This window comes from Mixophyes fleayi, chromosome 12, assembly GCF_038048845.1.
Source record: "Mixophyes fleayi isolate aMixFle1 chromosome 12, aMixFle1.hap1, whole genome shotgun sequence".
In the NCBI taxonomy this organism is placed as follows: domain Eukaryota; kingdom Metazoa; phylum Chordata; class Amphibia; order Anura; family Limnodynastidae; genus Mixophyes; species Mixophyes fleayi.
In genome coordinates this window covers 57,000,586-57,014,448 of record NC_134413.1, presented here as the reverse complement: position 1 = coordinate 57,014,448, position 13,863 = coordinate 57,000,586, and the positions used below count along the sequence as shown (strand labels likewise).

The 13,863-nt window shown below is 44.2% G+C and overlaps 1 protein-coding gene across 5 annotated transcripts in view; it reads right to left on the bottom strand.

Moving 5' to 3' along the window:
• PACS2 (phosphofurin acidic cluster sorting protein 2) overlaps positions 1–13,863 on the bottom strand; it is a 410,192-nt gene that overhangs the window by 328,088 nt on the left and 68,241 nt on the right. For all 5 annotated transcript variants that reach the window (XM_075192154.1, XM_075192150.1, XM_075192151.1 and 2 more), the window contains exon 3: positions 13,102–13,191. In XM_075192154.1, coding sequence (XP_075048255.1) covers positions 13,102–13,191 — 90 coding nt within the window. The remainder of the gene's footprint in view (positions 1–13,101; positions 13,192–13,863) is intronic.

The following is a 13,863-nucleotide window of genomic DNA, read 5'->3' as shown; positions in this document are numbered from 1 at the left end:
AAGTATTGAAGGAAAAGGGATTTCTGCTGCAGTAGGCCCTATAGAGGGTGAAGTGGAACCCCCAAATACCCAAGTCACTCCCCGAGGTGGAAGGGGTAACCGCTGAAATTAGTATAAAACTAGTGGCTTGCCTGGAGGAGGTTGCTGGTGGTGTCAGACTGCCCGTGGTGTCAGACTGCCGGATTCTGAACATAGTGAGGATGATGAGATGTCTCTGCTGGAGTGGATTCGTCTTTTGGAAGGAGTAATTGTAAAACTACGTCGCCAAATTACCCTGACGAGAAGGCGCAACTCCGCTTATAGTTCAGATTGTCCTGGATACAATAGAGAAATAGAGGCAATGGAGTCAGCCCTGGGAGAAGAAATTAGTAAAATGAACATTTTAAAGGAACGGCAAGGTCAGAAGAGCAAACTGAGCAGTGACCAGTGCCTAGCAGATGTGCCATTATCCAAGAAAGTGCAGCTATCTGAAAGTATGCCGTTGTCTGCAAACATGCCTGGCCCTATGCCGATAGCAATCCGCTCATCCCCGTACATGACGGCCCATTATATGATACCATCAGGTCCCTGGAAGAGGAGCCCCCGGTGATGGGGGCACAGATGGCCAGTGCAGAGGCGGGGGGAAGGGGGTCGCGGGCTTTGCGGCTGATAATGCGGCGGGCCGGCGTCTTCCTCCCCAGCCTCGATAGCGGATATGCAGCCGGCGTTGTGCGATATCCTGAGGCCCGTATTCACGGTCATAGCACTTCCGGGTGTCTCGGTCAGCGGGGAGAGCGGCTCTGTTCAGCATACTCCTGGGAGTGAGACAATGGCTGATGTCGGCAGAGGTAACCCTGTGTTGCAATGTAACGTTCTTATTTCAGATTCTGTACCTAAATGCGGTTATCCCGGTCAGTGGGATGACCAAGCCCGATCAACAATCTGTCTTTGGGCTGCATAATAAAGTGGGTAGTAGTGTGGGGAGCACCATTATTAACCCCATGTTGCAAGGTGATGTACTTGTTTCAGATCCTGTGCTTACAAATGTGCCTGTGAATATGTCAGTGTCTAATGCTGTTCTCATGGTTAGGGAAGAGTGTAAGTCTGATAAGCTGTGTTTCTTGGCTAAATACTAAGACAGGGGGTAGAGTGGAGAATGTCATTAGTGACACTGCAGGTGTTAAAGTTAACCCCATGTTGCAGTGATGTGCATGTCCCTGCTCCTATACCTGTGGATATTACGCCCAAAAACAAACAAGGTCTGGATGGACGTACTTTATCATCAGTACAATTTACAGCGGTTGAATCAATATACGGCCCTCTAAAAGTAGCAGAGGGCACTAGAGCAGCGTTAAAAGCTATAGAAGCTGCAGCAATTACAATGCCAGGGGTGTTTTCCAGTTGAATGGGGCTGGCAGTTCAAAGTCAGTCAGTGGAGTGGTAGGATAGAATGCTACTCTTCTTAAGCCTGCTGCCCAGTGTTCAGAACAGGTCCCCATGACTTCTACAGCAGGGGTAAACGGTGCAGCAGTAGTGGCTACTGTGGTAGCATATCTTAAGTAAAAGTAGAATCTGGTGGCACAAAAAATAAAGGAAACACAGCACAACTTTTAACTCAGTCTTAACAGTTAGTAACTGGACAACCCCTCAAGCGTAGGAATGTAGTGCAAATGAAGTAGATTGGTAAAGAATCCCCCCCTCCCCCCCCAAATTGAACAGATTTCTTAAGTCTGCTATTCTCGCATTTTGGTTTCAAATCAAGAGACTTATTTCCATGTATCAACCCTGTAAATACCCCAGAGTATGATATAAGTTTTATGTCGTAGCAGGGGCTTCAGCGCTTCTGGACAAAATAGCATGGTCTAAAGAGTGTCGCCCCCAAGACATCCCAGTAACCCAGCAAGAGAGGGCTAAGATCACAATATTGGTTTGCAATAAGTCTATTCCAATGGCAGATCTGACATATTGGCTGCATAGTTATGCAGATATAATATCTCCTTTGGAGAAGGTCCCAGACCCCAGCTGTCATGTCTGTGGTGGCGGGGTGGTCAGCCGTGGTCCATCTGCAATGCACGGAGGCTGGCCCAAAGCACATTCTATCTGCGGCCTTTATAGGTCGTGATCACATTCAATGCTTTTACCTAGGCCAGCCGAGGATGTGCCATCGCTGCGGTGACTTCCGACACCTCACCATGAAGTGTGGGTGCTGCGGGGGGCTTCAGTCGGTGCCCCCAGGCCTTTCACAACAGTTCTGAAATATCAGATAGGGAACTTGTTCAGTTGAAAGATCAGATGAAAGCAGAGAATAGTGTACCAATAGCCCCTCCCCCTCTTCCCTCAGTACCTGGTCCTGCCTTGGAATTTGCTCAGCCAGACCTCCCAGCCGCTATTCCATTAGGTCATGCAAGTGAGTAAAATTTTGAGTTTCAGAAGAGAACGCATAAGAAGGGTGGTACGAGGACAGAGGAAAACTATGAGTTACTGTTGGTTAATCGCTTCTTGGGATTTTCAAGCGATGAATAGATGGTGGGGTATGTTGTAAGGGATGATGTTGGCAGCTTGGTCTTTAGGCATAGGAGTGAGAGGAGCAGGAAAAGATCAAAAATCTTAGTTCCCTGTGAGCCACAAATAACATACAAGAAGCCCAAGTCCGCTAAATTCTGGATAGATAGATATATAAGAGTTGTCCCCGCCCATTCCTTTAACCTCTTCCCCTCTTATCTTCGCGTCTTCCTTCCCCCTCTGTTCCCTTCTCCCGAAGTCTTACTACCTCCATGGATGCATCTGTTCCCACCCTTGACCCGCCTCTAATCCCTCCCCCGTCAGCCCCGGATCCAGCCTCTGGTCCTCCAGTCCTAGGGCCTCTTGTTTCTTCAGATCAGGTCCCATTAGGAAAATCAGTTGGTGATTTAAGTTTTCCCCCTGGGGGTAAGTAATAGATACATCTGGTTTAGATTTGGGTAAAAGTATCGACCTTTCTTCCAAGGGGAAGGTAGAATCTGCGTCAGAGGAGGCCAACCCTGATGTTGAGGAAATTGCTTTCGGATGAGGAGTCCATCCCAGTTGGGGTCAGTGTAAAAAGGTTAGGTTCATTTAATGAGGACTCCACTAGGCAAGTGAAGTAGTAATCAGGGTCCTTACTTGTATAACTGTGAAGGATGGCTTCCCAGCCTACAAGGTTTGCCACCATTAATGTGGCATCCATTCTGTCCGAACAAGCTTGTTACACAGCCTTTGATTATTTTTTTTTCAGCACGGTAGTGGCAGATTTTTTATTTTTGGAAGAGACCAGAATAGGTTGGCTTGCCGACATACATAAAGCTGAGAGTGAGTGGAGGCGTGGGCCTTCATACTGGTCTCTTGCGGCCGAGCTGTACGGTGGGGTGGTGGTCCATTTTACCGACATACCTGTCCAACGAGTTATAGAGCTCCAAGTAGGTAGGATTTTGAATATCAACCTGAGAGGTCAAGACCTGAGATTGTACAACATCTACGGTCCTCAAACCAAACGGGAAAGGAAGTGTCTTTTCAGGGAGATAAAGCCATATCTTTTTTCGGCCTGGCAGATAGTCTTTGGTGGTGGTGACTTCAACACTATTATTAGGACCAAAGACAGGGAAGGTTCAAGGACTTCTCTGGGCTATGATTCTATTTTTCTAGTTAGTACAATGAGGCAGACAGGTCTGGTGGATGTGCATGTTCGCCATTCCCCAGACCTCACGGGTTTCACTTATTATAGAGGTAGCTGGAGATCTAAGACAGACATGTTTTTTGTTCAGGAGAGCTTGAAAAATTTGGCTCCAGATATAGTCAGTAGAGTTCTCTGACCACGTTTATCTCAGTGTAACCTTGAATGCCTCAGACTCTTCAGAAAGGAAGGAACCTTTGGCACCTAAACTCTAAGCTCCTAGAGTTAGAGGTGATAAGACAATCCTTTATTTTTTGAAACCCAGGAGACACTTTTAGAGGCAGGTTGGAGTAGGTCAGAGAGGTGGGAGGTATTTAAAAAGAGGACCCGGGGTTTCGTCCATGACCTGGTAGCTAGAAAAAACTATTCAGCATTGAGAAGGAAACTTGGACTCCTGATCTTTGAGCAGGTAGATGGTGGGGAAATCTCCCGAGTGAAGGCTCAAATGAGGGAGGTTGAATATGACCGATTTGCATCCTTGGTTTTGGAGAGAGACTATGGGAAGTACCACTCACCTGACCCTTACCCTGAACTGTAGGAAGTCGATAGATATGAATGAGGTGAGGGGCCTGTACAATGCTGAGGGTGTTCTAAGGGAGAATAAGGAGGCCATCCTTGGTTTTCTGCAGTCTTTCTACTCTGACCTCTTAACTGAGAAATCACTAGACTAAGAGAAGATGGACCAATTTCTGATGGCCCGGATGGATTAACCTCAGAATTCTTTAAGATTGTTGTGGACATTCTGGCTCCACGTCTCATGGGGGTTTTTAATGAGAGCCTGGAGAGAGAGGTTTATTACCTCCCTCCATGAGGTGCACTTATTCTGTTGTCCAAAGGAAAGGATCAGTCGAGTATCGAGAACTGGCGCCCCATAGCCCTTCTCAATACAGACAAAGATTTTGTCAAAGGTGCTTTTTAATAGATTGATGCAGATTTCCGGTCAAATGCTTTCCCCCTCACAGCACTGCATTGTGAAGGGCCGAGGTACCTTTATTGATTTCCTGGTGGTCTGCGAGGCCATTGAGCGGTGTCGGTCTGAGAAGTGGGGAAAGTACCTATTAGCCCTTGATCAGTTGAAGGCCTTTGACAGGGTGGATCATGAGTACCTATGGGCTCTACTTCTGAGGCATGGTCTTCCAGACTGGAGGAAGCTTCTCGGAAAGTGGAGAGCAGGTGGAAGTGGAAGCTTTCTCTGAGGGAAAGAGTAGACCTGATCCTGGAGTTTCTGTACAGCTATGTGTGCCTTTTGCCACAGTCTTTATGGTCTAGGGTTTATGCAGTTCTCTTTCTTTTGCTTTGGGGGAAGAGGCTGAACCTGATCAAGCGAACTGTGACCTACAGATCGAGGAGGGATGGTGGTGGCCTGGGTATGGTTAACATAGTGCTGTTCTTTCTAACAACTTTTTTTAAAGTGGCACCTTAGTAGTCTTTTTCTAGAAACTCCTCCTCAATGGGTAGGTGGCTTCAGGACCAGGGTGCAACCCTTCCTTAATATTTGGATGGAAGGTGGCAGGAAAAGGACCTTCCGGGTCCGACAATAGGTACCTTTCGACCTATGCGTCTCTGGGATTGAAAGTGACAAGGCGTTGGGGCAAGTCAGGAACTCCTCTAGAAGGGACTTGGAGAGGAGAATCCTGCACTCTCACTTCTGGGTTCAGCGGTCACTAAGGGAATGCCCAGGTGATGTGTGCTTGAAGGGTCTTTCCTTGGTTAATTCCGGGAGAGTTCCTCTGAAGTTTTGGGACAATGCTTGGCTCTCTTTTCATAGGAGACTATGTGAGAGGGAACCTGAGGTACAGAAGTGCCGATGTTCGTTGCTGTCCACGGGAGGAGTGCCAGGGGAAGGAGGAGACCATGGACCACTTCTTGCTTGAGTGCCCCTTTAACATAGAAATTTACAGGAGAGTATCCAGGTCCTTGGGCACCCCTTGCCTTTCGAGTCTCAATTACCCAGAATGGGACTATGGGGCATTCAAGGATAGGTGGTGGGATTTTGATACCCTTTTTTTATATCGTTTAGTTACTAGATACTTCACTTGGAACGCTAGGTGTCAGGTTTCCATCAGACAAAAAGGTCCTTCCCTGTGAAGTGGTGGTGGGTGACATTATCCACGAGGTGTGGAAATTAAGGGATATGGAGAAGCGTCGGATGACCAATGCAAAATGGGTCAGACTATGGCGGGGTCTGAGGCCTCCGTAAGGGACCAAGGTCCGCAATGTCTTCTCATCTGTGGCTGTCTATATTTTCACCTCCCTTAGATTTTGAGTGAATAATTACCAGTATTTTTATATATGGCTTTGCATACATCTAAAAGTTCAGTTTATTTCTTCTTTACTTAACAAAATTTTGAAGGTTTGTTGTGATTTTTGGTGGTTTGAAATGTTTCTTTGGGTGGATTGATGTTCAAAATAATGTATTATATTTGTTTTGCTTTAATTGGTGTGGGCACCCTTCTGATTTTATGTTGTGATTATATACTGTTATTTATTATGGACATATGCTGGACTTTACGGGACATTTTCCCTAATATTTATGTTTTTTTAATTTTGGGTGCTACATTGTGTGTTAGTTGGCTATGTTAGGTTGCAAGTTTTAAATAAAGAACATTTCCAGCCATCGCATAGGCCGTTGGCATCCTCCGCTGTATTGGTTGCCAAGAAGGACAAAACAATGCGGTTTAGCGTACACTACCACCTGTTGAACGAGGTGACCGTGTCCGATGCCTATCCCCTGCCCCGAATTGACGCTGTATTAGACGAGATAGCTGGGGCAAAGTATATTTCCACCTATGACTTGAGCAAGGGGTATTGGCAGATACCGCTAACCCCCGAGGCTCAGGAGTGGTCGGCATTCATCACCCCATTTGGCCTGTTCGAGTTTAAGTCCATGCCATTTGAGATGAAGAATTCACCCACCACCTTCCAGTGTGTGGTTGATTACCTGTTGGAAGGGTGTAAAGGCTTTGATCAGGCATACTTGAATGACATTGTCATTTTCAGTAAATCCTGGGAGGACCATCTAGAACATGTAGGGCAAATGCTGGAGAAAAATCACCGTGCAGGTCTGACCATCAGAGCAGACAAGTGTCAAATGGGGATGTCAGAGGTGTAGTACCTGGGTCATCGTGTGGTAGGGTTGAGCCAGAACCAGCTAAGGTAGAGGCAATTCAAGATTGGCCCCGGCCCACAACCCAAAGACAAGTACTAGCCTTCTTAGGGACCTCAGGCTACTACAGATGTTTCGTCCCAGACCTATTTTGAAATCTCCACTGCGCCTGGCTACATAGGTGCTCAGCACAGGGAAAGGGATTCTGAAATACCCTTGGTGCTTATGTGGGCAGCTATTTACTAAGGGATAATTGAGAGAGATCCATAAGCAGCCCTCTCAATGGTGTGTGCTGTATTTCTTGCTGCTCCTACCTCCTACTCTGGGCTTCTTAAGCCAGACCAATTTCTCTTATCGCAAGCAAGCGTGAAGACCAGGGGGTAAATGCATTAAAGAGCGATTTTTTCCCTTTTAAATTTAGCTGTCAAAGTCGCCGAATATCGTTGATTTGCGAAAATTGCTCTTTTATGCATTTACACCCCCCCCCCCAGAGCACAGAAAATTTGCAGAGATCAGAGCTTGTCTATAGTTTCTACTAAATCATTCCTGTCTACGGTGGGGAAATACAAGAATCATCTCAAGCCTGCAAATTTCTGTAAACCGTTGTTTTAATAGTGGTTTACATATATTTCATTAAAATGGTGTTTATTTATCCACAAATCCTTTTTATTGTGTTTGATGCATTGAATTTTATAACATAGCCTCTTTTCAGGTTTGTGAGCTCCCACCACAAAACTGTCTGGGTAGGGAATAAACCACTAATGAGGCCTGTTATCCAGTAGGCCTTGGTGCTGGACACTTTACAGACTGTCACGGTTGGCTTATGGGAAATTGATCTCTATGCTCTGCTGGACATGGCTTAGCCCACCCACAAGCGCGGAGTCTAACAGGCAGGTGGTTTTTACCAGGAACCCCCCCGCCCCCCTGCAAGGAGGTATGGATTTAGCGGCACCAAACCTGCAGGTCGCGGTCCTGTGAGTGGGTGAACAGCAGAACGGTGTGGAGGAGCCAGGTAACACTGGTAGTAACAAATGTGGCACAAGGAGAATAGATGTCCTGTTGTACAACGAGGAAAAGCAGAGGCTGTCACAATGGTGTATCCAATGGTGATTGGTAGAGATACTGGAACAGCGGGAGTACAGCATGAGCACACACGGGAAAACAGAGGTAACAATGAGTCACCAAGGCAGTTGCGGCTCACAGTGATAGCGGTTAGAGAACTGGAGCTGTCACGATGAAGTACATCAGAGATGGTATAGAAGTACTAGAGCAGTAATAGTTCAGTACAGCATGAGACTGAGAGCAAACTGAAGTAACAGAGGTAACCCGTAGTATCAGCTGATGAGTCACAGGTGTAGTACCACCTCTGAGTGGTAGCGATGAGAGAACTGAAGCTGTCGCGATGAAGTACATTGGAGATGGTAGTAGCAGTGCTGGAGCAGCAATAGTTCAACACAGCAGGAGACTGAGAGCAAAGTGGAACACAGGCAAACCACGAGAACAGGAACCAGAATCACAGGCTACAGGACGTGAGCTTGAAGAACAGGCATCAGACAGGGGAATCCAGTAGGTTTAAATAGTGCTCCAGAAGTGCTTAGCCAATGAAAAAGAGGGGGGAGGTCCTGAAGTGCAATAGGCTTGCACCTGCACAGATCTGAATATAGCTGAATGAATGAATGAATGAATGAAGTTAGTCTGATGCTGGAACATGGCAGTTTCCAGATAAATGAAATGCGGGTAACTGGACAGGTACTATTTGCGGGACCGAAGCGTTACACAGACCAAGTTTGCTTGGTCATTTGCTGACCTTCTATTGGGCAAATCAATGGCCCCTATTCGAAGATCCTCTCGTTTTTCCTGAACTTGGTGCCTTAGTTCTCTTGCCATTCGGATTCCTCCAAGTAAATACTCCCAAACCTAACTTTTTCCAATTCTGAACCAAAAAGTACATTCCATACAAAAGAAATGCCTTTCAGAGTCATTTTAAACTTTGCATCAGTCTCCCATGATCTAAGCCTGATGGCACGACTGGCTATTACAATAAAAAGCTGAAATTCTAGATTGAACACCCTCCCTCCCTGTATCAAGAACAGGAGTCTAAAAGATATAATGATGCTTGCATGATAAGATCCACCAAAGAAAACTATTTTTATATAGTCCTACTTGATGGCAAATCTTCTCCAAATCTGCTCAGTCCATTTCTCAATTGCATTTTTAGCAGCTCAAATAGATCTGAGAGATGTCCCAGCAGCAAACAAACTAGATTTCAACATCAACTCACACTTCCCAGCCGTACTATCAGAATTACAGATAGGAATAGTTGATGAATTATAAGGTCGTGCACAGTCGTTCCCAACTTATAAGGTCCTCATTCCTTCAATGAAAATTCTGATTCAGAATCACCAAAACATTCAATTTGGGTAGACCCCTGTCTCTTGCAGTGTAGAAAATGCCAATAACATCTCTAATAAAAAAGAAACTTATGGCAATCCCCCTGAACAGATTTCTCCAGACTTCTAGCCCAGGCCGTCTTCTAAACAAATGCTTCAGAAACAACTTAAAAAATACCATCTTGAGAAAAGGAATCATAAAATGACTGAGGAACAGGGATGATGGAAATCGTCAACTGCCTCTTGTGGTCCTCCTGTAGCAAGTTGGATCAATTCAGTGGTTAAATGGATAAAGCTAGCAGCATTGGCAAAGCCTGTTCTAAAACATCTGCTGTCTGTCACCCCCAGATGTGCGCAGACTGTGGTCCCCAGCCTTGCAACCCACACATACAGCTCCGAAGGTCCATTTGGTCAATTTAGCCTGGAATTTGGAGCATGTGAAGTAAAGAAAGGTCTTTCCCTAGGCAGGTGGAACACAATCTATGAGAGAAAGTGTACTTACAAATAAAAATATATATATATTTTCTATATTATGTCAATATATACATTAAAATAGTGCAATGCTGCTATAGAACGAGCTAAATTGAAGACAGACCAAATTATGTCATCTTGTACTGTTAAACAAAAGAGAGCAACTGAATAATTACAATCACTCCTTGCTCTCCGTTACCCAGGCTATCAGTCGCTGTGCTAAGTGTTATAGTGTTATTTGTTTACTGTATTGTACTGCTATACCATTGTGACTGGATCACTCATAAATGACTTATGGTATCAATTCATTTAAGGGAAATAGCGCAGGGCGCATATTTATATAATTGCATAGGCACTTATTTTTTTATTGTATATCTATTCTGAGATAGGAAATCGTTATTTCTGAGACCAGGGTAGAAACTGTTTTTCCTGTTTTCACCTTACTAAAAGATATGCCTTATTTCTGATGCATATATCTGATACAATAGGCCTTTGTGGATGGCGGTTGTGTGTATTGGGATGTATTTAGTATGGAAGGGTCATTGTTTAGGATTTGTAAGGTTGCTAGTGGAAACCTCCAATATGTGCAAGGGAGTCTGATAGCAGGAAGTGCTAACGAATTTTTGTGATGAAGTGTCATGCCTGCTCTGGCCAAAGGCCCAGCAGGGGTTCGTTACTGTGTGGCTTTTTGCCAGAGTGAATTTCATAGGTAAGTGCAAATTTTGTTAGCTTTGCAATGCATGTAAATCCATGTTTGTGTAAATAGAGTATATCCTGCTGCTAAAAATAGCGTGTCTGAAAGGTATAAATGCACTGACTTGTACACTGAAATGTGTTCTGATATCAACTGACCTGATCACTGGGGCCTTTAACCAGTGAGAGCAAATAAACATCTTGCTTCAAAGACCTGCTTGGAAACAACTTCAATATTGCTGTATTTCTGTGATCTACAGATTAGACCCTAAATCTAATCTGTTCTCCGGCTGTCTCTGAGGTTTGGACCCAAACGTTACAGTACCACCGCTCTGGCTGCTGGGTAGCAGGCCTGGTCAATGTGATAGGCCAGGGGGGAATCCATTCACAGCAACCCGGATCCATAGTAAGAGGTACGAAGTTACCAGCTCAGGTACACCAGCAGCGCCAGTGACCCAGAAGGAACGTGGTTCTGAGCGCCATAGAAGGAGCTCAGTGGTGGCAGCATTGTAAGCCCCTCCTACTGCAGTAAGAGGGCGCTTTTTGGATAACAAAAGGGAATGGTGGCAAAGTAATCCCAGGCAGTTCCCAGCAACAACAAACAGGGTGGCATAGGCGGTCCATCCTGTCACAACCATGTACTGTCTTGTTTGTCCTCTGTATGGTGCTGCAGACCCCATGTGTTGCTGTGACTGGATCACTCATAAATAACTTCTGGTATGAATTTATTTAAAGGACACAGCGCAGGGCGCTTATTTATATAATTGCACAAGCACTTATGTCTGATATTGTGTATATGTTGAGATGGGAAATCATATCCGAGACCAGGGTAAAAATTTGTTTTTCTGTTTAACCTTTCTAAAGCAAATGCCTTTTCTGATGTATATATCAGATACAATGAGTTTTTGTTTACGAAGCCTTGTGTGTATTGTGATGTGAGGAAATGGCTTGTTTTGAGGTTTGTACTTTTTCTTTGGGAGTGTGTATTCGGCGACTGTCTGAAGTATTCATGCCAGTTAGACCTTTTGGACTTGCAGGTGGGTCTTCTGCCTCAAATAAGACGCAGGATATCACAGCAAGGTTTTTAAGAATTTCATAGCAAAGTGTAAATATTATTGACTTTGCAATGCATGTAAACCCATGTTTGGGCTATTTTTAACATACGGATAGAACCTGTTTACACAAAGTAAGTAAGTGACAAAGTAAGCCCAGTCGGATCCCAGCAACAACAGACAGGGTGGCATAGGCGGTCCATGCTGTCACAGTTGCCCTATAAATTAATATTAATAATACAAATTATCACACAGACAGCCTTTTCACAAATAAAAATGAAAAAGCTTAGCTATTTTTCCCTCGTTAGAAATAGTTTTACGCTCCTTTCCTTAATATACTACGGAGAACAAACCTGTTAGATTCTAGTGGGCTTTCCTAAAATAGAATAATCCAGTAGAGGAATAGGTGCAGTTGCTGAGGTATAAACCCCTCTTCTGAATCTGGCCCTTAAGAACGAAGAATGCTGCCTCCGCCCCGATTATCTGTAGAGCAGGGCTTTACTGTTAAGAGTAGCCCTCACCTGAACATCTGATTCAGCAGCCCCATATGGATCCTACACAGTGGCGGATCCAGGTGGGGGTGATCGCCCCCTCTACCAGGGGCTTGCTGCCGACAGCTGCACACTGTGCAGGTCCGTTCAGCAGTGAGTGTGCTGTCCGGCTGCTCCGATTGTGTTTTAAACACAATCAGAGCAGCGGGACAGCACACTGCCACTGCTGAACGGACCTGCACATACTGTGCAGCCGCCGGCAGCCTTAGACATCAGAAAGGGGGCGGGGCCTAAATCGCCCCCCTCCCCCCCCCCCCAAAAAAAAAATTGCCCCGGGTAGGACAAATGTCTAGATCCGCCCCTGATCCTACACAAGACACTGAACAGCAACACACCATGTCAGCCTTTTCAAAGGTTAGACTGGGGTTCTTGTGCAGGCTGCCGTAGCTCCTAGGGGCAAGCTTTAGGTTAACAAGATTGTAATGCTCATTGAAAGCTATCACCAGTTCCCCTGTCACTGTAAGTTACAGATGACCGGGTAACCCCTATGGGACAGAGATAGCAGAAAGAGTACAGGCCAATATCACACCAATTCAGTGTTTATGGTGTGCTTCCCACACCCACACCACCACTGAAAAAAACTTGGAAAATAAAAAAAGAAAATTTATTTTCTGTGCTGCATATGTAGTAAAAGAGTTGTGCCTATCTCTTACAAGCCATCCTATACTCCAAGGTAACAGTATCATGGATGATAGACTTTTTTTTAAGTTACTGGGCACAACTCTGAACATTAAATAATGCTTAGTGTATTTAAGTAAACAATTAGATTAATAAAAAAACAATACTTCCTAAGCCACATGGAATAAAGATTATAAAAGATTCCCTTTCACAGAGTAAATAGTGGTGAACAAAATACCTATTTTAGTATTCAACACATGCAGAATTATGCAGGGACTGTTTAATACTGAACCAAATATAAAAAAACAACCTAATGTGCATATGTAAAACTAACCAGGAGATGAATTATTGAGGAATAAGATCTGTAACTTTAGTCCCTGAAAGTGACAAATGTTATTCTGCACAATAAAAACCAAATGGATCGGCAATCCTAATAAAAGTATTTTCTACATTTTTTATTTAATGGCATGTGCAATATAATCTAGTCCAACAGAAACACCCTATTTTTCAATGATTAGTACATATATTCAGTCTAGAATGAAAACAGTCATACCTGCAGTGAAAAGGTCAACGCGAGATCAGTTTCCACTTGTCCACTAGGTGGTAGCACAATCTCATGAGAGCGAAGAATGCGCTTTGAACCCTAGTAAAAAAGGACAAAAAAACTGACTTATTGCAAAGAAGAAAAATCACTAATTCCTTAAGAGCAACAGTATTTATAAACATGGAGACAAAAAGAAAAATATCACACCGGGGAAAAAAAACTAAAATAATGAAAAACATGTGCACCAACTACTATTTTGTTCAGGTATTTTAAACAATTTGCTCATGCATTTTAATTTCCTACCTATATGGGATAAACACTGAAGTTAATTCAACTTTTGACTTCTGTACACACCTGTAAATTTGTCTCCAGTATTAGAATGGTTAAGTACAGGGATTAAAAAGTGTTTTAGGCTGTAACATGGGAATTCAATCTACAGTGATCAGTAGTAGGAAGCTCACCGAGTCTATGTATGACAATTTAAACCATATTTACCCTCACAAAAAAGTAAAAAATCCATACAAGGACTGTTCTACTCACCAGCTTTGCTGGAAAACTGACTTTTGGCACACTTTTATTGTGTACATATTTTTATATTTATATTAGGACAAGATCGGCTTAATCTGCTTCCATTTCAGAAGTGTCATTTTACAGTTTATCTGGGTTTCTTACTGTCCATCAGTAACCAGCCAATACTGACCACTCCTATTGGTGTCACCAGCCACCTCACTCGCCAACTATGAATGCCAGCGTTGCACTGCTAATAGGGTT